General features: G+C 36.0%; 1 protein-coding gene across 1 annotated transcript in view; it reads left to right on the forward strand.

Annotated features, from left to right (window-relative positions):
• Positions 1-24,924, forward strand: part of LOC118198831 (glucose dehydrogenase [FAD, quinone]-like) — a 100,167-nt gene that overhangs the window by 40,960 nt on the left and 34,283 nt on the right. The window contains exons 7-8 of the mRNA XM_085814128.1: positions 3,322-3,495; positions 19,633-19,786. Coding sequence (XP_085670254.1) covers positions 3,322-3,495; positions 19,633-19,786 — 328 coding nt within the window. The remainder of the gene's footprint in view (positions 1-3,321; positions 3,496-19,632; positions 19,787-24,924) is intronic.

The raw sequence follows: 24,924 nt of genomic DNA on the forward strand, positions 1-24,924 counted from the left end.
TAATTATTCTTCATCTGCCTCGATAAGCCACCTGTGACTAACTCCTATAAAATAATGTTTCATGTAAAACGTTCCGCTCCTAAATATGTGCCACCAGGGCGGACCGCCCCTCAAATCGCAATTACTTGTAAACAGGAGAAACAAAGCCCCTCCGCTCCCCTGTAGATATGCCAATGGATTTCCTTTCTCCCGATTGCAAGTAATTGCATTTGCCTCCATTGATACGAATCCTTCTTTTGCTATACTGTACGTCAGTCTTAAATTTCTTATCTTCAAATATCATTTATTGCATGATTGGGTGTGAATGACTTGATTATTATAGCATGATGATTATCGTAACATGCTAATAATGAATAAGCACTGCCATATTTAGTGATAAATTTTCTCTCTCCAGGGAAAAATTATGTGACTAAGACATATCCTGGCTAAAATTTATTTTCATTAATTTCGCAATACTAGACGCGTTCAAAAAATGCAGTCCTCGATTCTAATAGGTTTAGGTTTATGTTATTACGGCAAAGCCTCGCGGGTCTATCTGCCTAAGGGAAGATGCCTTCATGGAGGTCGTTTTAAGGGAAACTGGCTCTTATACACGTTACAGATGGGGAAAACTACGAAAACGCGCATGCAGCCATTTATATGGATTCGAAACTCGGACCAAACTACCAGTGTTCAGCGGCTTTACCGCTCTGCCGCTCGTGGGCAAATTTGAGTCTAATAGTATATGAAAGGCTAATTTCATATAATACTTTTTTATTATCATCATGAAACGTAGACACTTAGCTATTTTACGAACTTAAAATAAATTTCGTGTTTCAATAAATCGATTAATACGAATTTATTTAACAAAGTGAGCTTAACACCTTTTCAACAGGATTTTTTCTAAAAAAGTTTATTTTTAAAAATGTACAGTTTATTTTTCTTTGATTTTTGGATACGTTAAGCTTTCATCCTTGCGACTGCTTTTACAAAAAGAATTTTGGAAAAATGATAATATTTTGTATTTTTAAAAAACATTTTAAATGAAGCTTATGAGTACACTTCTCACATCTTTAAAAATGTGATTTTGGCAACAATTTTCCTTTCTTATTGTTGTTGATAGATTTTTGATGAAATCGCATCATTTTGAATAGTTTCATTCTTTTAGAAATATGGGTTTGGCAAAAATTTTTATCGTATTTCTTATTGAGTTCTTAAGATTTGCAAAAGGAAGTTGGTTAATTTATTTAATAGGATAATTAATATTTGTATTAATGGATATTGCTTATTTATTGTAATTTTGTTATACGTAATAACTTTTTTTTATGAAGTTGTCCTGCAGAGTAAAATTCTACGCAGTTTATTGTTAATCTTCGGATTATGGTAACTTGGCGATTTTTTGGCGACCAACACTGCCACAGCAACCTGCTAGTATTTTTTTTTTTTTTTTTTTCCAACAATCTGCTAACCGAATTACGCTTATGCTAGAACTTTTATGGAACAAAAGTACTTAATCATGACGAAGATTAGGTGCGAAATTGGAAGAAAGTGCAGAATCGCCCACTGCTTGCCGCGTTTTTAAGAATTGCACATACACGGTATCATCCATGTACACGTCGACCTATTTTCACTTAAAAAAAATCCCAGAATTGCACAAAAATGGCATTGCGCACACTCTTGACTTTATCTATGTACACTGCTAAAGTCCTAGCTAGTAACCTTTATCGCCTTACCAAAATGTAGCCAAACTACCTGTTACCATAATTAAGACACAATAACACGCCGAACAAATAATAATTCAGAAGTCAAACAACAAAAATTGAAAATATAACGCTGATTTTTGTTGTTTGACTTCTGAATTTATTACCTGTTACCATATTCCAAAGATTAGCCCAGTTTTTAAATTTAACGTTTGGTGTTTCCCTCAGCCATTTTTCCGTTACATTTAAAAGCCAGACGAAGGCTGGCAGAGAAGTTGCTTGTAATTTATATAAAAAAGGCTAAACATAACTGAGTGGAAGCATAGGAGTAAATAACTATTTCAGATCATTATTATAATTTATATAAAAATTGCTGAACATAACTGAATGGATGCCAGAATCGCTATTTCGCTACCGAGTTATCGCTAAAGCATAATTTCATCTCGTTGGTTGTTCAGACATATTTTTCTATAATGAATGATGCCTTTTCTTTGACAAAATTCTCGGTAAAGTGCAGAATCGCCCATTTATTTGTTTGGCGCTTTTTACAAGGGTAAAAACAATTGGATTTTTGTCAATTTTCTTTTACTTTTTAAGTGAAAATAGGGTCGATGTGTACATAGATAAAGTCAAGGATGTGCGCAGTGCCATTTTTGTGCAATTCTAGGATATTTTTTTAAGTGAAAACAGGTCGATGTGCACATGGATACCGAGTATGTGCAATTCTTGAAAACGCGTCAAGCAGTGGGTGATTCTGGTCTTTACCCAAAATTCTATTGCAGACTTTTCATTATGGACAATTCCCAAATTGTTAAATCCATAGGATATCAAAAAAGGATTTAAAATATAAAAAGGGATTTAAAAATTAAACTAGTATTTCAATGGCGTCTTAAGAAATATAGAACTATATAAACTTACACAGTCTGAAATCAGCGCGTATGCTAGATTTGGCGCGCTGTTAAATTGACGCGTTTGCTAGATTTGGCGTTTTTGCGCATACATTTTCGCTGCAATTTTTTTACGGTCCTCAAAGCACAGAATAGTACCTAATAAACTAATAAGGGTTAACTACTCTTTATTTCTCTCAAAATAAAATGAACTGGCGGCTCCTTTCTCGGACTTACAACAAAGCCTCCACTTGAACTTAAACTCAAAAATAAGAAATAAGAGCTGACTTAGAACTGACTAAAAGAGACTTAGCCGAAGCTAACACAAATCTAACGCAGCTGGCGCTCAGTTTAAACTAGCCAGCGAACATCAAAAGGCGCGTAATAATACGGCCGTGCGTAATAGCTTAGCCGGAATGCAAACGCGAGCTACTCGGGATTCCTAGCTGTCTCTCACGAAGCAAGTTTAATCTTCCTTTAATACTACTTCTAACTCATTTGCATTCAACGCGATTTTAAAATCTCATTCTGGTAGGGAGTTGTAAGTTGAAACAAGAATCGATAGGAAAGTATACTGAAGTAAAAATAACTGTTATAAAATTAAAATATACCTTACATTTTATTTGTTCAAAGTGCATTTAGGTGCCAAATGAATTAGTGTACGCAACTTCATATCAAATTTTTCGTATAATTTTGCGATTTCTCTTTCGTTATGCAATAACATATGCCCTAATGTTTATATTTTTTATTTCCAGGTCATTATTGAAAGCGGTAGAGCAGTAGGTGTGGATACAATTAATTTGTACTCTGGAAAAAGCTACCGGATAAGAGCTAAGAAAGAAATCATACTAAGTGCTGGAGTCATTGGTTCTCCCCATCTGCTTTTGCTGTCAGGAATTGGCCCAAGGAAACACCTCCGGGATCTCGGTGTAAGTGAAATACTATTTTAAAGATATTTAAAAGCTAAATTTCAGTAGCATAAACCAAATAAAGTCTAGCAGTAGCATCAAACTTTGACCAAGAAAAATGCCCACAAATAACCATCTTATACAAATAAAAATGAATGATACTTTCACCGGGTTTAATATTTTGCTAAAATAAGCTAGCCTTTTTGTTTGTTTGTTTTTTCCAGCTGCTCTTGCTATTTCGCTCATTCACTCCAAAATGCATAAGTAAATTAAAAGAGCGAATAAGATTTAAGAGCTTCCGATGCGATTACCTCTCTAAAATGCGCCGCCGAACAGGATAGCGCTTTGTGTCTGACTGCCACACCAAAAGACCCGAGTTCGAATCGCGGAAGCATGGATGTTGCAATCATGTGGTGCCTTCGCTGCGTAAGAGTACGCTATGTACAGGATGTCTCTAAAGGTCGTTGCCAAGCTGAACATGCTGCTATGTCATAACGTGACTAAAAGATTTACATAGGAACTTGTCTCTGACAATCGAATGGCGACCGCTAAATGAAATGTATGCAGACTTATGGGTTAGTGGAAAGTGGGATCATTTCAGGTGAGGACGTTGCAGCAGAAAGTGAGCCGGTTTACTAACTCAGTTTTTTATGAATATTTTGTGTAACATTTTGTGGAAAGAGTGTTGTCGGATCTAATGGTTGACGTTTCAGCAGCTACAAGCCAAAACATCTGGTTTCAGCGTGATAGAGCGCCTGCACATTTTAGCAGCATTGTGCGAGAATAACTCGATAGGACATACCCTCATTGCTGAATCGGCAGAGACGGACAAGTCGCATGGCCATCGTTATCCCCTGATCTGACTCCTCCAGATTTCTACCAGTGTCTATGGTGTACGAGACAATCGTAACATGGGATAGGGATCTCGTCGCCAGGATCGTGGAAGCGGCGGCATGTATCGATGACACACCTGCCCATTTTGAACGGGTCAAATCCATGCGTCGACGTTCTGAAGCATGCATTGTGGCAAATGGAACGAATATTTACCTTCTTCTTTTGTAAACAAAACAAACTTCTTCTGTTAACTCTTTTGTTTTGTTTGTGTTCTTTAATAAAAGTCATATTAACATTGTAGAGTCTATAGGACTTTTTGAAGCCGGAGACACGAAAAATGAGAAATACTCTCGACAGGACTCGAACCTGGATCTCTCGAATGTGCGCCGTGTGTGCTAACCGTTACACTACGAAGGCATACCGAAATGAGGGAGAAAATAACCCCCTTTCAAAGGGTGATTGAGAATTAAGGAACACAATCGCCAAATCCTGGTGGCGAAGAATCATCATCCACCACCTTTTAGTTCGGGCGCCACTGTAGAGTCATTAGGATTTTTTGAAGCAAGAGACACAAAAATTGAGCAGTGCCTTCGCCAGAACTCGAACCTGGATCTCTCGAATACGCGCTGAGGGTGCTAACCGTTACACCACGAAGGCAGGCTGAAATGAGGGAAAAAATACCTTATAACACCTCTTTTGGCATCCTTTTTACTTCCTTGTACGAAGTAAAAAGGAAATATTGTAATCTCGAAAATCTTCAGGCAGCTTATTTCAACGAAAATATCCACTTTGACCGCTTTCGAATGCAATTTAACGATGTTTTTGCGTGATATCTGTACGTAAGGACAGAATAAAAGACTCTTTTCCTCCAAAAAAAACTAAAAAACTGCTTTAAAATGAATTCTGAAAAGAATTTTTCGTGGCGTCTGTACGAACGTATGTACGTACGTATCTCGCATAACTCAAAAACGAGTATCCTCAGAACATTGAAATTTTGTATATAAGACTACTATAACATGTAGATGTGCACCTCGTATTTTGGTTTCAATCGGCCGCGCCAAACGTAGATAAATATATTTATAAATATATCTGCTCTGTTACCCGGCTCAGTGATCTCAGTTTCTTTACTCTTATATGTTTGTAAATTGTACATTTTTTGCTTTAAAAATGATTATGTTGTTTTTATCTTCCGGTTAAGGGTTTTATGCCTTTAGTAAATCTGTATGCAATATTTTTAGAATTATCAACAATTTTAAAATTGTTTAAGTGCCGCTAAGCCTAATTTGATGGCGGCCATTGATGTTTACATTTGAAACAGGAGACTAGTGGATTTGTTGCCAATCTAGAGAAACTTAGCTTCGCAACAACAAAGATAACGCATTCATTTATTATTGTGAATTAAATCGTACTTAATCCTTTCTGGAATTTTTTCGAGGAAATAAGCGTTTAAGATTTACTTCGTAATTTTTAATACAGATATTTTGAGTTCTTATGTATTTTTGCCTTGTCGCGAAGTGAGAACTGAATTAATTGAATGAGAAATACTTAATCGTCTGTGAAAAACTGTTTCATTTTTGTTTTGTTTGCTTAATTTCTTTTATACATAGTTCTAGCTTTATTATAGTATTTGAATAGAACATGTGGCAACGATTAGATAATTCTTTAAATGATATAAATTTTGTGCATTCTGAGTTATAATATGAATGAAATATAATACTGTTAAGTAAACCTAGCATCAGAGTGTCGCTATGGTAAACAAAGTGAATTTTAAAGAATGCATTTATTCTATTATGGTTTATGTGCTTTCGGCGAAGTAGGTTTAATTCAATCTAATAAGTTTACATAAAATGCAAGAAAAAATGCGTATAATTTAATATTCCGTACAAGGAAGTCATGTGGTGTACACATGAGATTTTTTCTTTTCAGATACCCTGTATAAGACGAGCAGAATGTCTTCACGTATGCTTTGGTGGTAGGGAAAGATAAAAGAGAGACCGCTTTTAAATAAAATCGTATTTTATGAGAACTGTCTTTTATTTTTATTTTATTTATTTAATTAATTTTCATCTTTTTAGTTATAAACAAATTATTCAGTTGAAAAATATTGTTTCATCAATGAGTAATCATACTTTTACTTTCAACAGTCCTGTTACATAAGATGTTCGAAAATATCCAACAAGTTTCCTAAGAAAAACCGAAAGTCGCGTTAAAAAACTTGGTATAAATTTTTCCGCTTTATCCAGTTGCACAAACAGTAATTTTAGTTTGTTCAACCTTTTCCCGTGTGCTATAGACATCAATTTTCTATTCATTTTTGCCATTTAAACAAGCATTCAGGCAGGAAATTAAAGACAAACGATTGGGTAGGTTTTTCTGCATTCCATTCCACTTTATTCAGCAATTTTTAAGTCTCTAAAGTGGTCTTAAAGTCTTTGAGCCTTATGTAGTCAATGCATGTGACATATATATCTCAGTCCCCGTAGGTTAAGCGAATATACGTGTGAAAAATTATTTCATCATTAAATTTTAAAAAATCGAAATAGAATTGTAAAAAATTCGATTCACCGTATTCTGTTGTTATCCAGAAATAGTGTGGTTACAAAATTTGAATCTGATAGTATTAGAATAAATACGTGTCACCTTTTTCATAATGAAATTCTGCAACCTCAAAAACAAACGAAGCGCCAAGCGATATATTGGCGAGAGAGGATTCTAGCTAGATCAAAGAATATGTACATAGACATTCTTTGGCTAGATGTTCAGATGCAGAAGTCTTAAAAACATTTTGTGCTAACGCTGTACTTGTGCTTCATTCTTTTCAGCATGTTCAGCCATTAAAAATAATTTAATATATTCCTGATAATATTGCCAAACAGGTACGTCTGAAGCTATTTAAAACTTGTAAATGAATATTCTGTAAGTTCTTTTTTTCAACGCTTTGATTTAAATAATTGTAAAAACTGTTAACTCATTGTGAAAAATGGATTTAAAAGTTATTTCATCTTTATAGCATCATATACATTTTTATGCGTCTTACTCATCTTTTGCTGTCATGGAGGACTCGTCTGCATTATTTTCACAAAAAGTTCTGTCAGACAGCGTGCAGCGCCATCTGTCGGTCTTGAAAGATGGCATCTCACAATATAGTTTTTTAGGAGCAAGAGATTAAATAACTATTCTCTTTACACAATTAATCTATAATTTTATATCACGAGTAAAAAAGTGGGTGTGCCCAAATAAGAAAATCTAACAATCGAATTTTATTGACAAACACATAAGTTTTCTACATTTATTAAAGATTAACCAGGCTTTTATTTTAGCACGCTGAACAACGATTATTTTAAAAGATAAACAACAAAAGTTAGCGTTATAATTGAAAATTTTCCAGGACTAGTTTCGATGATTTTGCACTTTGGCAGCTGAGGAAGATGGCTCAATAGTAAAACCATCGAAATTGTCTGGAAAATTTGCAAATATAACGCTGACTTTTGTTGTTTGACTTCTAAAATAACAAGATTTTATTATTATTGACAGAAAGTTGTTCCTAAGATTTTTATGAATTTTAAATAAAAACGTATTTTGAAATACTTTTTGTTATTATTATTATTCCTTTTTCTTTTAAATCGCTGTTTTTTAATCAATAACATGTCGATTAAATCCGAAAGTTAAATTGAATAGCTTATGCTTTGTGGAATGGAAACGCTCCGAGAATTGGTTAAGCAGGAAGTTGTGTTTAAAGATACATTTTATAATTTTATATTTAGTGATGTGCTCTTTGCTAAAACGAAGGATGATATATACGTATAGTGTAATATAACGCTCCAATAATTTTGAAAAATGCTATTCAAAAATTCCTAACACCAAAAACTCATAACGAGGGAACTCATAATTTGCCGTCAAATAGCTTTGTCTGTCGCAAATTTTATTCTAAATTTGTAATTGGCACTAAAACAACTTCTGGACTAGAATATCAAAACGAATTAGCTCAGCTAAAGCGGGGATTTTCTAGTCTTGATTTAACTTGATTTAGAGACACGTTTTTACGCGACTTTGCGTGCTCTTTCCAGCAAATTGCACAGTCAGTGACCATGGAGACCCATACAGGAAGAGATCTTCAAAGTAATCGATAATCTTGTGGACACGCAATTACATGTTCTCAGAATAGCCTAACATCTCACTGAAAAATACTGTCTCGGTGATATGCGCATGGTTATGAGGACAGAAAAATAACTTCTTAGGCTACAATGATAATGTACTTAAATATAAATTTTTTGCTAATACGTTTATTTATTAAATATCACGTTCTTCGCACTTAAACCATAAAATTCAATTTAAGAGCAATATCGCAAAATATTTTTAAACTGAGCACATCTTTAGAATTTCTCATACCGAGTCTCACGCACTGGAGATAAAGATGTTTTTTCTGTACAACGCTTTCATTGCTGGCTTTGAAATCCTTGAGTTCATTAATCGAAAATTCGTTAAAGTTTTACAAAATATGAAAGCTCTAGATATAATGAAAGAAAGAGTCTGTGTGTCTTTCGCTCGCTCTGTGCGTAAACTAATAGACCCAGGGCTACGAAATTTGGTATATAGGTGCATCAAGACAAGAGCCAGTGCACCTCGAAGCGATTTTTTTCAAAATTCGAATCAGATTGCTTTTTATTTTATCTTTTCGATTTTATTGCATCGTTTATATTGCTGTCCCAGGGTGAAAATATTTTAAACACGTGACATCAGTTGACACCAGAAGAATATTTTGGTTCTCTCATAAATTTCAAGTTAAAAAACATTGAATATAGAAAAAATAACCTTAAGAATAAATAATCCTCTTCTCCAAAGGCAGATGAGATATTTATCATTTAAATGTTACAATATTGTTACGCATTTGGTATTTAAATAGTTAATGTTAGCAGAATTATAAATAAAATTGTTTTATTCCCCGTGCAGTGCAGCGCGTGACGAATATTAAAAGAAAGATAAGTCGGAAAATTAAAAATACAAGAGCACGTGCACTTATCATTTAATAAATATCTCTTTTTGATTTGGAGAAAACACCAGAAAATTCTCGCTCATTTAAAAAGCTTATATAAGCGGCATGAAAAACCTCTCAATTCGTTATTTAGTGAGTTGTTGTTTTAAGAGTTTGTTTAGAAAACTGCTCTTGTTGACTATAGCGAATTCGCGGATTAGCTTTCTCTAGCTGTTTTGAATTAAGTTCTGTTGAACGTTTGAGTAGTTAAAAGATAACTACTGTGAGATATTGTAATACTTTACGAATTACATTTTGTTTATCTATTGTAATAATAATAAATTTTGTTCATTTTTCATCGGACTTGTGCATTTAATTCATAACGAACTTGTACGCACGCAACAATTTTTGGTGTCAAGAGTGGGGTATTGAATGCCAATCACAAGAGCGATGGAGGAACAGTTAAGGCAATTCCTAGCAGCGTTTGCTGCATTTAAAGAAGAGATGAACTCTAATCAGGTAAAGATGGAAGCTGGCCAAGCATCCTTTAAAAAACAGATTAAAGCGGGACAGCAAACCGTTAAAGAAAGATGAAAGTCGTTCAAGAATCTTTTAAAGACGAGATGAAAGCAGTTCAAGAAAAGATTAAAGCAGGTCAAGAAGAAATGAAAAGACAAATTATCTGCGTAATAGAAAATAAATTCGAGGCTATGAGAGACAGAATAGGAGCTGTCGAAAATAAAGTCGGACAAATTGAAGAAAAAGTTTTTTCTGTAATAGATCAAATTGAAAAAAGAGTTTCTTCGGTAGAAGAATAAATAGAAGAAATAGTTTCTTCTGTAAAAGAACATATAGAAGAGAGAGTTGCTGCTGTGGAACAACAAATTGATGACGTGGTAAAGTCTGCAATCGCTAAAGACGTTGATGCCCTAAAGAAACTCGTAGCGATGGCAGGGGGCAATTCTGATGGTTTCAAATTTTTACCTATGCCTGCTCGTCCCCTCTCTGAAACTATCTACGTATGATGGGAAGACCTTTTGGCAAGTTTATAAGACACAATTTTCAATAGTGGCGGGAGCGAATAGATGGGATTCCCAAGCTAAGGCCTGTCATCTCGCATCTTCTCTGAGAGCAGACGCAGCAGATATACTGCAGTCTTCCTGAAAACAAAAGGTTAGATTTCGGAGCTCTATCCGGCACGTTGGAGCTGCGCTTTGGGGAGAAGTGTTTAAAAGCCTACAGCAGGCTTCAATTAAAATCCCGTCAACAGAAGCCCAACGAAACACTTCAGGAGCTTGCCACGGATGTTGAAATTACTCATTGTGTAAAATGATTTTAAAAGTTCTTTCATCTTTATAGCATCTTATACATCTTTATGCGTCTTACTCATCTTTTGCTGTCATGGAGGCCTCGTATGCATTATTTTCACAAAAAAGTTCTGTCAGACAGCATGCAGCATCTGTCGGTCTTGAAAGATGGCATCTCACAGTATAGTTTTTTAGGAGCCAGAGATTAAATAATTATTCTCTTTGCACATTTAATGTATAAATTTATATCACGAGTAAAAAGTGGGTGTGCCCAAATAAGAAAATCTAACAATCGAATTGTATTGCCAAACACATAATCTTTCTACATTTATTAAAGATTAACCAGGCTTTTACTTTAGCATGCCGAACAACGATTATTTTAAAAGACAAACAACAAAAGTCAGCGTTATAATTGCAAATTTTCCAGGACTAGTTTCAATGATTTTGCACTTTGGCAGCTGAGGAAGTTGGTTCAGTAGTAAAACCATCGAAATTAGTCTGGCACGGATGTTGGCGGATGTCCCATCTCGCCTTTTCAGAATGTTCGACAGAAACAAGGAAAATTCAATCCCTGCAATACTTTATCGACGGCATCCGGGATCCTGAAGTAAAGAAAGCACTGCGAATGGCGGATGTTAAAGATTTGAAAAACACTCTAGTGTATACCATGAAATTCAAGGCAGCCCAGCAAGCCACTCGTAGAGACCGCCATCCAATAACAGCTGTTCAAGTCCAGGAGCCAGGAGATCAAGTCACTGCTCGTCTAGATGATTTAACTAGACAATTGAATGCCTTGAGACGGAATATTGGTGGCAAGAAACCGACCGTAAAGTGCTGGAACTGCGGTGCTGAAGGACACATACGACGAAACTGCAGAATACCCCATGGTACGGATGTTAAGACAGCTCTTAGCAAGCAGCAGGGAAACTAATTAATGGCGATCTCGCGGGGCGGAGGTTGCCAGATAATGAAAAGCCAAAGTTTAAAGCGCTTCAAATTTCTGCAGTGAGAGAGCACGTAATGGACGTTTCGTAATAGGACATATTAATGCAGTTTCCTGCAATATGACGATAGATACGGGAGCCAACGTTACTATCATCCGAAAAGATTTGGCTCAACAACCGGGAAGCAAACTTATCTAGATGTCGCCCTGCGTTATCCTTCAGACTGTGTCCGGTGAGAAGATCGACATCGATGGGAATTAAACGTTAACATCACGTTTGGAAGAGTCGCTTACCAACACACGGCATATGTAGAAAAGATCACTGATCCTTGCATACTCGGATTGGACTTTCTAAGGAAATACAAGTTCTCCTTGGACTTTAAAAATAACGAATTGCATTCTGCATCTGAGGGCATAGCGCTATTTGAAATTACCTAATAATGAAGGAGTCAAGTTTATCCACAAAATCATAGCTTAAGATGATATCACAATACTCGCAAGAACAGAGTTTCTACTTCCTGGATCCATAGCCGAAAATAGAAATCTTCGCTACGGCATCATAGAATATTCCAATAACTGTAATAGCCCGAAAGGAATACTAGCAGCCTCAACACTCGTCGACCTATCAAAAATGGTTATTCCGGTGAGAGTTGCTAGTGTAACTGAGAAGACGAGAGTTATTAAGAAAGATGACGCGATTGCAGCATGCACTCCATTAACCAGCGTTGAAAGAATGAGTAACAACTCAGAATTCGTGTCCTCAGAGTGCATTACATCGGAATTACTGCAGAATGCGCAATTAAACGGTGAAGAGAGGAATGCTGCCGATCTCGTCATTAAAGATCTTCAAGTTGTTTTCTCCCGCTCGTATTCTGACATGGGTCGAACCAGTTTGACACAACATAGAATCGACACCGGCGATCATCCCCTGATCAAGCAACACCCAAGACGTCAACCGATTGCTAAACAGGAAAGAGGTACGAATACTTTTAAAGGATATGGAAGAAGGCGATGTCATCGAGCCTTAAGCAAGTCCATGGCCATCTCCCATTGTTTTAGTCAGAAAGAAAGACGATTCAACAAGATTTTTCATTGACTATCGCCGGTTGAATGAGGTCACCAAGAAAGATAGCTTCCCTCTTCCTAGAATTGAATACATTCTGAACACGTTTTCTGGAAGCAAGTTGTTCTTAACACTTGATTGAAAGATTGGGTATTGGCAGGTAGAAATACATCCTGAAGACCGAGAAAAGACGGCATTTACTACGGGACAAGGGCTTTGGCAATTCAAGGTGACGCCGTTTGTACTGTGTAATGCGCCGGTAACATTCGAACGTCTTTATGGAAACTGTTTTGAAAGGTCTTTCCTATGAAGCCTGTCTGATATACCTGGACGACATCATCATCGTCGGAAAGAGTTTTGAAGAACATCTAGAAAATCTTAGAAAGTTCTTTCAGAAACTGAAAGATGCGAATCTGAAGCTGAGTCCCGCTAAATGCAAATTGTTCCGAAAGGAAATTACTTACCTGGGACATATTATCTCTGCAGAAGGTGTGTGCATGGATCCTGAAAAGGTGTCAGCCGTTAAATCCTGGAAACGTCTTGAAAATGTCCATCAGCTGAGAAGCTTTCTAGGGCTTTGCACCTACTGTAAGAGATTCGTGAAGGACTTTTCTTCCATCGCAAGATCCCTTCACAAGCTGACAGAGAGCAAGCAAAAGTTCTTGTGGACAAAAGAATGCGAGGATGCATTTAACAACTTAAAGGAAGGTTTAACATCTGCTCCAATCCTGACGTACCCTCAGCTCGACAGACCATTTATTCTCGACACGGACGCGAGCAATGAAAGTGTCGGTGCTGTTTTGTCCCAAGAAATAGACGGCCAAAAACGTGTAGTAGCTTACTGGAGCAAGTGCCTGTCTAAACCGGAGACGAATTATTGTGTCACCAGGAAAGAGTTGCTTGCCGTAGTCAAAGCCGTAGAACGTTTCCATCATTATCTATACGGCAGAAAATTCTTGCTTCGCACAGATCATGCATCATTGGCCTGGCTTTTAAATTGCAAGAATCCTGAGGGTCAAATAACCAGGTGGATACATAGACTCCAGGAATATGACATCAGTGTAATCTGTCATCGGAAGGGATCATCACACGGAAATGCCAACGCTCTGTCTAGAAGGCTTTGACCCGAAAGCTGCCGATATTGTTCCAGGGTCGAAACAAAATACGAGCTGCTGAGTGCGGTCGCACGACAAATTACGACATCAACATCGGCTGATTGAGACCCGTGGAGTGATGATGAAGTCAGGAAAGACCAGCAGGAAGACCGTGACATTAAACCCATAATTGACTTAATGGAGTCATCAAACAGAAAACCTACCTGGCTGACATTTCTATCTATAGTCCTACAACAAAACACTTCACATTTGAAACGGCCTCGTATACCGGAAATTCGAATAGGATGATGGGAAGACTTTTCGATGGCAACTGATACTTCCGAAATCCCGGATTCCTAATGTCCTTGAAGAACATACAGCTTACATAACAGCCATACAGGAGGTAGGTCACTTTGGAATAATGAAGACCTTCAAGAGAGTTCGCGAACGCTTTTACTGGGATAATGCAAAGGAAGACGTGAAAATGTGTTGCCGATCTTGCAATGCCTTTGCAGGTCGGAAAGGACCGAGAAAACGCAACCGAGGCAAGCTGCAACGTTACAACGTAGATGCGCCTTTTGAACGTATCGCCTTTGACATCTTGGGACCTTTGCCACGAACTGCTGATGCCAACAAATACATACTCGTTGTTATTGATTACTTCACCAAGTGGCCTGAAGCGTATTCTATTCCTGATCAAGAGGCTGTCACAGTAGCTGAGGTGATGCTACAGCACTCGATTTCCAGGTTCGGAGGGCCTCTTCAGTTACATTCCGATCAAGGAAGGAATTTTACCTCGCCAGTAAACAAAGAACTATGCAAACTACTCGACATTGACAAAACCCAAATGACGCCCTTACATCTCCAGTCGGACGGCATGGTGGAGAGGTTCAACTGAACTCTCCTTAATAACCTCTCATTAGTGGTTTCCAGAAACCCAAACCCACAGGACTGGGACAAGAAATTTTCACTGTTTTTACTGGCTTACCGCAGTGCTGCCCTCGAGACTACCGGCTATTCACCATCACAATTACGATTGGCCAATTTCACATTCACGATTGGCCAGTTTAAATTTTACTCCATAGCTATAGATGAAACCACTGATACAAATGATACTACTCAATTAGTATTATTTATAAGAGGTGTTGATGAGAACTTTGAAATTACGGAGTAACTAGCGTGCATGCGTTCTTTAAAGGAAACTACAACGGGATGTGATATTTTTCGTGAATTTTAGGAAGGCCTTTTAACTTTGAAAGTGCCTGTAACAAATATATGTAATATTAAAACCGATGGAGCACCAAATATGAGAGGAAAAAAAATCTGGATTTCTTTAACTCTTTAATCAAAACTATCATGGGAACAATACTACATTGTGTTGTTTTTCTACATTGTGTTGCACATCAAGATGCTTTGTGTAAATCTGCATTGAATATGAAACCCGTGCTTGATGCAGTCGAGAAGCTTATAAATACTATTCGATCTCGTGGACTTACTCACAGACAATTTCGAGATTTTCTGCAGTCCGTGCAATCTGAATACTCTGATTGTACTGTATTACACGAAAGTAAGTGGTTTAATGCAGGATATGTTTTCGAGCGAGTTTGGCAGCTGAAAGACCACATTGTGTTGTTCTTCCATGAGAAACAGTGTTCTGCGGAGTGCGAAGTGTTAGAAGATACAGAATGGCTTTTGGACTTTGCATTTTCATATATCTTCTTTGTCGTATGAGCAACTTGAATGTCAAGCAACTTGAATGAACTTGAATGCAAGGGAAACTAAATTCATCGACGATATCTGGGCCCATCTCAAAGCTTTTAACTAAATCTTAATCTGTTTGCTGGGCAGCTAGCTGAGAACGACTTGTCTCATTTTCCGAGATTAAATTCAATATCCTCAGTAAATGAAGAGAAGCTTAAGCATTATGAAGATGCCTTGATAAAACTTCATTTCGAGTTCGAACGCAGATTTCAAGATTTCAGTGTCATTCAAACAGAACTGGAAATTTTCACCATGCCTTTCAACGTAAGTTGTGAAGCAGTGAGGTCAGATTTGCAGCTTGAATTAATTGTTGCAATCTAATAATCATCTCAAACAGTTGTTTCTAAATATGCAGAGTTATTGTTTTACAAATCATTATCGAAAGTAAATTTCCCAAATTTAATATCTCACGCCCAGAAAATCAGTGCTATGTTTGCTTCATCTTATATATGTGAACAAATGTTTTCAACTATGGACCTTAGAAAGAATTATTTCAGAAGTAGACTGACAGATGAACATTTAGCCTCGTTCCTTAAAATCAGTACATCTCACTTTGAACATCAATATAAAGAACTTTTAAAAATGAAATCGCAGTTTCATTCAGCTCATTAACATACATAAATTGTAATACTTGTATATTGTTTTTAAAATTTAGAAGTTATTTTATTAAAAATTATAATTTATCTTGGGCCGCCAAACCTTTTTTTTTTTTTCGATTTTTGGCCCACGATTGAAAACGTTTGCCCATCCCTGGTATTACAAAAATCTAGTTTGGACAGGATTTACGTAAAATCCGTTCTTAGTGCGTGTCTACATCGTGGAATGTGTAACTATGCAAAATTTCAAGTCAATTGGGTGTCAATTTCAAGTCAATTGGGGGCGCAATTTGACCTAATCGGCGCCATCCATATAAACTCAGATTCTCCGGCGCAGCCTTACACGCAGCAATCAGCCACAGTCGTAGGAATGGTCATAATCAAGTTCATATTTATACGGACTCCGCTCAAACCTTTAAGCACTTTCAAGCATGCATAGCAGGAGCCCTCTGGTTAACAAAATACAGAGAACTCTCCTTAGTATCCCTATACCTTTCCGTCCTGTAGTTTGTTGGGTGCCAGCGCACGTAGGAATACTAGGAAATGAAAGTGCAGACGTTGTGGCTAAAGAAGCTGCCAATAGTGCATCCTCACTTGAATGTCCAACAACACTTCCAACCTCGCTGCTAAAGCATTCCACATGCAAACTTCTTATAAGATAGTGGCAAACCCGCTGGAATGATGCTACTTTGGTAGACGGTTGCACGGATTTTTGGCGATTTACGTTGGCGCAATTGTTGGCGCGGTTTTTACAATCGTCAGCCATCTTGAAAAACGCTGTTTTTACGTAGTTTACGCATAGTAAAGTATTCGAAACTTTAAAAAAAATAAATATCGTTAAAAATAATGGATTAAATTTTTTGTTGAAAATGTCGTATTTTAAGATGGCAGGCAAATGTAAATAAATACATTTACTATGAGTATAAAATACTAAAGTAAGGTTAAATTATTACTTTCATATAGCTAAGAAATAAAAACACCACTATAAAAACATTGCGCCAACGTTTAATTGGATTAAAATATTTCTTAAACTGAATATCGAATTAAAAACATCATACCAACTTTTAAAAGAATTAAAATATTACTTAAATTGCATATCAAATTAAAAACATCATACTAACGTTTAAAATAATTAAAATATTACTTAAATTCAAATCCTTTAAAATAAGTTTTATAGGATATAATTATTTAACATTAAAACATATGTGGCAATAAATATCTCGGACATTTTTGAAAACAGTGTATTAATTTTTTAAATAAAAATTGAAGTATACAGTTATAAAGTAAAAGAAAAATATGTACTTACATTTTTTTTGAGTATTTAACCTGTCGTATATTGATAAGTACCACAAAAAAATCGGAATTATAATTTAGATATCAATGAAAAAAATTTGAAAAATGTAGTATAATTTAAAAAATGTAATCTAAGGGAAAAATTTGAAAAAATTTGTAAAAAAAATTGAAAAATGTAATCTAAGGAATTTGAAGAAATGAATAATAAAATTTTAAAATGGCGCGGTAATGCACAGATATTCAGTAACCAATCATACAGAATATTTGTGCATTACAGCTCGTTAATGCACAAATATTCTGTAACCAATCATAGAGCTTATTACATCACGAATAGAATTAAAATTATTTAAATAATAATACATAATAAAATCGTTTTTTAAAAAATGCAAAATTAAATTGTATTTTAATATTTAACAACCATAAATAATGTTTAAAACATTAGATTAAATTTAAAGATATTAAAACCAATTACTTTTAAAGTAATGTGACGTCATTCATTACATCATCCACAACATAAAATTCCATAAAATATCATAAACAATAAAATTTTTATTTTAAATAAAAATGCAAACTTAAATTGATTTTTAATATTTAGATAAATAAAAAATAACTAATATTTAAAACACGAATTTATGTATAATAAAACGCATTATTTTTTAAATAAAATTATAACAAAGTATTGGTTACCATAAATAAGTTGTCTAGCAATGGGTTTACCATAAGTCGTTCGCCAAAAAACAAATCACCAAAATCCGTGCAACCGTCTACCAAAGTAGCATCGACGTACACATGCTATGCTCATAAGTGTAAGCATGGATCTGCAGAGCAAAACTAGCAGCATGTTACATTTCCTAACTGGACATGGACCGTACAAAGCCTATCTGCATAGATTTGGTCTATCCAACACAGACATCTGCGACTGTGCGAAAGTGGGCAGTACAGACCACTATTACTTTGAATGCCGCTTGACGACGAAGTTCCATCTAAAAATACCAGCACCCATGTTTCGCGCAGCGTGGTGGAATAATATTCAAAATAACAATGTCGCTCTATCGAAACTAAATACATGCTATCACTACCTACTGCGCTGCAAAAACGCAGTAATCTGGAACAGCTCTCATCGCTGTCATTCCCCAAATAACTAAATTACTGTTTCAGCTCCTCTAATATAAGTATTTAATTTTTTTATATATTTTTATTTATCTTTTTTATATATAGTCATTTAACTCTTTTGTTATAAAAATCTTTGTTCCATCAAATCAACTTCTTGACATATACAAATATTTGTACTCATACGGTATAATACATTGTTACATACAGTTATCTAATTTTCGTAATATAAGTGTTCATTCCAATGTAGTAAATATGCCAATCTAACACAAGAAATACCGATAACAATGTTGCATAATGCCATTTATATATTTCTGCAGTGTAAAAATCTTTCGTCCACATTGATTGTCATCACTTAAATGTAGCACATTTGATTTATTTATACACCAAAATGTATTACTCATTTAATGCACTGCCAAATGCATATATGTGTATACATAGAATATAATTTCACTTATATATAGTATTGATTTATGTTATGAGAGTGTTCATATGTAATACTGTGCTATTCAAAATATCTTGTAACAAAAGAAAATAATATGTACTGAACAACAGACCTTGTATGCCCATGTAAATGATTTCCGCAGAAATGACGTTCAATTCCGTACCGCACGGACTAGGACGGATGTCATCTTCGCGGTGTATAGTCAATTGGGTGTATAGTTTAGGAGATCTTGTGACCAGTCAATGGTATTTCCCTTATATATATATATATATATATATATATTAGGTATGCTTTCCTGTTAGTAATTTTACTACCACAGAAGGATATTAACTCTGCATAATTATATCTCTTGATTATTTTATTATTATCGCAGCATTTAGTGCGATATTCATAATGATTATTAATTAATTTTTTCGAATTTTTAATCTGTAAAATATTTATAAATATATAAACGGTTTGAATCATTAATGGTAAGCTCTGTGAGTTGGAAGACTGCAAACGAGGATCTTCATATTGCAAATTTGTATTTTTTTAGAATTTAAAATTTTTAATTGTATATTTTTTCGAGGTATCAGATTGTAAATTTAGCGTTTATAATTTTTATTTGATTAAATTTTTTTTACTTTTTCAAAATCCTTGAAATCATAAAAAATATCGCACTGAAAGAAAATCGAAATTTATTTTGACAAATCTCTCTACGCAATTTTTTTTATTGCTTATTAAAGACCTCTCTTTCGCAGATACCTGTTGTAGCGGATCTTCCCGGCGTGGGTCGCAATCTTCGAGATCATCTCAATGTGCCCCTTTACTTCCATATTGACTCTCCCATCACCACCACCTCTACCAAAATGAGATCGCTCCGTGAAGTGTGGAAATATTTTTCTAAAGGAAAAGGTAATAACTCTTTCATTTTTCGTTTGGAAGTTATTAAGACACACCCCATACAATTGATGCTTTATTAAAAACATTCAGTTTAGCTAAAGCTCTATCAGTTTAACTTTCAACTGCTGAAAGAGATAACATCTCAAAAGGGGTTTTGTCGCCACAAATGAGATCAGAAACTGTTATTATTAATTACTCTTAGCTGAACGAACCTTCATTTATCTCCCGTATCATAAAAGGGCATTGGTTCACCCATACAACAAAGTAAATAACTTTATTCGTATTTCTTTAAAACATTTCATAGCAAGTTTTTTTTTTTTTTTTTTTTTTTTTTTTTTTAAACACTGTAATAAATGATTTAAATATTGTGCTTTTCTAACACGAAAATCTATAGTCTTATCATCTTCTTTTCGTTCAAATCGTAATACACATTTTTAATATCTGGTTGTAACGAAAGTTTTCCGCCAAAAAACGTTCTAAATAAAGTTAGGGGAAAAAAAAAGAACCTGAAACCAGTACCTTTAGTGCGGATAGTAATCACCATCCAAACTTACGATTTTCTGTCAACGTTTTGGTAGTTTTTCAACCTCCTGGAAACTAGGTGGCTGCGAGTCCAAAAGGAGATCAACCTCATTTCGGACGTCCTGTGCAAAATGGGAGATAACACCTGCAAGATGTAGCTGAAAGTGGGAAAACATTTGAAATCGAAGGTGCAATGTCGGGGCTATATGGTGGGTGTGGCAAAAGATCCCATTCGAGTCCGTACAGAATCCAGCCGGTGAATGTAGACACGTGTGGTCTTGCATTATCTTGATGGAGCATTACCTTTTTGTGTCGGAATTCAGTTTGACGTTTTTCCTTGATAGCAGTGTCAACATGGACTAGCATCTCGCTGTACACCTTACTGTCGAGTGTTTTACCATTTTTCCAATACTTTTTGTGGATAATACCTTGGCAATTCCACCATATATACAAAGCATGATCTTTTTGCTAGTGAAATTGCGCTTTGCAACTCTGCCGACGGGCTCACCGGGTGCAGACCAACCTCCCTTTCTGGCCTTTGTTGTTGAAGTAAATCCACTTATCATCACAAATGACGATCCGGTTCAGAGTTTTGTTGATATTCGGGCAGATTAGGGCAGACCCGAACAAGTCTTGCACAAGTTCTCGCAAGCGGGCCTCATCAACATCAGTAGGCCAGCCTGAGCGCTCTGCTTCTTCAATGTCATAATCCTTGTTCTTGAACTTTCGGTACCAAACTTTCACAGTGTCGTATGGTACAACATCAGTACATACAGTTATAGACATAATTTGGTGACATTCTGTAGCTGACTTTTTGCAACAGAACTGGAAGTAAATGATGGGTCTAATCTGGTAGCGTTATAGTTCCATTTCAGACACCTTGTACTAAACGATATTTTATTCAGATTTCACAACACATTGTTCTACAGCAAGTATCTTTCTTTCAAATGCCAAAAATCGTTTGACAAAATATTGTTACTTTTTTTTTCCTTCCTTCACGTTCGTACGGGGTTCATATATGTGCAGTGAATAACAACGACACTTATCATCGTCGTTTATCATTTCCTTTAGAAAAGTATCGAAACACATCTTCTTTACCAATATTAATCAGATAGCTCCAAAATCCCTTTTACAGTCGTCGAACTGTTATAAACAGCGTTCAGCGATACAGCCTTCACACTGTCAGGCAATAACGGTGGAGACAGCTTCACCGCAAAGCACCAGAGTACAGCTCCCGACTCTGCTTGGTGACTTCTCCCGACTGCCCGACTCTGCTCGACTTGCTTGGAACTCCACGTACTCTCGAGACTCTCCACGCTACAACTCGCGATGCACTCGACGATACACAAGAGTATAGCTTTCGACTCAGTCTAAGACAAAAATCGATGATGCACTAATTCGCGATACACTAAAAGACACTCGATGCACTTGACGACCAACTCGGCCCTAGACTTTGAGACACTCGCTCAATGACTGACGATCAGCTCGCTAGACGAGGCACACACTAACTAACTACGGACCAGCAGGGTTTATATAGCTTTCGGTTTGTGTTCGAGAACATTCTGGGCTAAACCGGTAAGAATTCGTTCCAAAAGGTTCTCCATCCGTCTATGGTATATCGCCGATTTTTTCGCCAAATAGGTGATTCCTCGCCAAATGTGGCAACCATGCCTTCCTTTGCATTTTATGGCAACCTTAAAACTGCTTTGCGGGGAAGCTATCTTACCACTCTTGGACATTTCGTAAAAATATAACTAAACACGCCAACGCGAACTGTGTCCTCAGACGATATTTGCGGTGGCTGGAAACTTTTGTTAAAATCCGAAAGTTTGATATATTTCTGTTCACATCGCTTCAATGAAAAAATAAGCTATTAATTTATACGTTAGAAAATTTTTATTTAAGAAAATAAATAAAGTACTTGCATAATTTTTAATATACATTTTTTCTTTTTATGACAGTTTTTAATAGTATTTAAAAATTTGTTCTTTCAGTTGTTAGACAGTAATCTAAAACAGCCTTATATGCACTTTCTGTAGAATATAATATATTTTTGAATTTAATGGTAATTTCCTCTTTGAATTATCAAAAGCTTTCTTTTGTTCCCTCCTCCCTTTCATTTTGTGCCTTGGTGAAATAGGAAGTTGTTAATCCATACGATATTAGATCTTTCGTTCATCTTTTTTAAATTAAATATTTTATTCATAGCAACACGGTGATCAAGTTAAAAGAAATACATACTTCTTTATAATATTCTGATACTTTAATATACTAATGCAGAAGGTATTTGTTGCGTATGTGCCACAAATTTTAGTAATTTCTTGATTATTATCAAATAGACTGCTGACATTTTGGAAAGATTAGTAATTTTAATAATAATTACACCTTCAACATAGTTTGAGAGACTTTTCTAAAGCCTTGTAATACGCACTTCATCTACAGATTCATTTTCGAACTTTCTCAAATTCTGTCGTTTACATCAAGAATAGAAGCCTAATGATAATAACAAAAATTTGTAGCAACGTATTGTTGCGAAACGCTCAACTGCTTTACGATAGCTTCCCCGCAAAACGGAAAGTTTCATGTTTGCGAGAAAGGGGTAGGGAAAGACAGGGTTACCGGATTTGGTGCGAAATCGCCCATTTGGCAACAAAATTGGTGATATGCCATACATGGAGCTAGAACATTCTAGAACGCATTCTTAGCGGTTTTCTTCGGGAATGTTCTCGAAAATAGGTTAAAGCTATATATACCCTGCCTGTCCCTGGAAGAAAGTAATATTTTGAGTGTAGTACTACTACACTCAAATACTACTGAAGTATCTTGATTTGAGTACTGTAGCAGTGTCTTGAGTTCAGAGATTAGCTTGAGAGCGATGGACCGAGTCGGGAGCTGTACTTAGTGCGTTGCCGTGAAGCTGTCTTCACCGTTATAGCCTGAAGGCTATGTTGCTGATTGTTTCAGTGTGTTTATCGTAGTTTTTCGACGACTGTAAAAGTGTCTTTGGAACTCTCTTGTATGATACTGGCAAATGAAAAGACTTCTTTATAACGTGTTATCATCAATCGCTCCAAATCCGCGAATCCATAGAACGCAATATAGATTCCATTCATCATTCTTTACGTTGTTTACAGTGTTCAACTAAAACAATATTTTTAGAAAGAAATAAGAAGATACAGGCAACTGCTTTCTTTAACAAACAGCGCCTCGTAAAAGTTATAGAACACGTCTGCTTCCTGTAAATAATGCCAAAAATGTTAAGTGTTATATTAATTTATTATTACCTAAATTGCAACAAATAAACAAACAAAGAAATAAAAGCAATAACAAAATATTACAACGATGTACGCAAAAAATAAATTAAATAAAATAATGCAATCGAATGTGCTCAAATATTTACAGAAACTTACAATTAGAAGGTGCAAGGAATAAAATTTCAAATATAACTAACATTTTGTTCATTTAAGTTCCGTTAAACCGAAATATCAAATCAGTTTTGAAAATTATGCAGAGATATTTTTGAGTATACTACTGAGCGAAATCTTTGATAACAGACTGCGTTTTGATTTAAGAGAGAATCCTTTTTAAAATCCCAAACGGTTTTGTACAAAGAGCTTAATGTACGACGCTAGAAACACGTTCTACTAATTGTAATAACACTGAATGGATTTTAAATTATGTCAATTAGATATATACTATTCAGAAGGAATTAAAGAGCTTGTAATAACGCTGCGTGGATTGTAAATTATACCAATTAGATACATACACTGGTGTGAAAAATTTAAGCAACAGGGGTTCTTTTTGGCATAACTCCACGAGAAATCATCTGATAGACATGAAATTCAGAATTAAGAGACAGCATTTTGTATTTAAACGATGACGAAAGCGTAATTGCTCTAAAAATGAATACAAGGCATACAGTATGGAATCAAACAAAAACAGGCTTTATTGAACTCGTAGTATCGTTACACATGATTGTCTGTACATGAGGAAGAACAACAAGCAGGTGTTCCTTAGTATGGGATATGCCCTTCCCTTACTGCAATGGTTGCTTCGAACAGTCTCTCCATACTCAGCACCAGATTGTCCAACAGATCTTGAGGTAAGAGTGCCCATTCCTCAATCAGCATCTGTTTCAGTTGCTGGGGGGTTCCCCGGAGGATGTAATCGTGTCACAAGCGTCTCCCCCAAAGCATCCCACACATGTTCTATGGGGTTTAAATCAAGGGAGCACGCTGGCCAATCCATTCGAGTGATATCTTCACTTTTCAGTCCTTCTGAACAGCAAGAGTCCGGTGTGACCGTGCATTATCATCCATAAAAACAAAGTCTGCTCCAATGGCACCTCGGAACAGACGCACATGGCGAAGGATCACCTCCTGACGATAGCAATCTCCGGTTTCAGAACTTCTGTCGAAAACGTGGAGCTCCGTCCGCCCGTTCAGCATAATGCCTCTCCAGACGAGATCTTCAAGACACCGTCACGGTTTCTTTCCGTAATGTTACTGAGATTAAACCGTGTTCCGACCTCTCTCCAAATCAATTCGTGTTGAGAATCGCTTGTGGCACTAAAACGATTCTCATCCGTAAGGAGGATACGACTCCATTGATGAGATGCCCAGTTTTTG

Source organism: Stegodyphus dumicola, chromosome 3, assembly GCF_044657685.1.
Source record: "Stegodyphus dumicola isolate Sdum_Otavi_A_Nest chromosome 3, ASM4465768v1".
Taxonomy (NCBI): Eukaryota; Metazoa; Arthropoda; class Arachnida; order Araneae; family Eresidae; genus Stegodyphus; species Stegodyphus dumicola.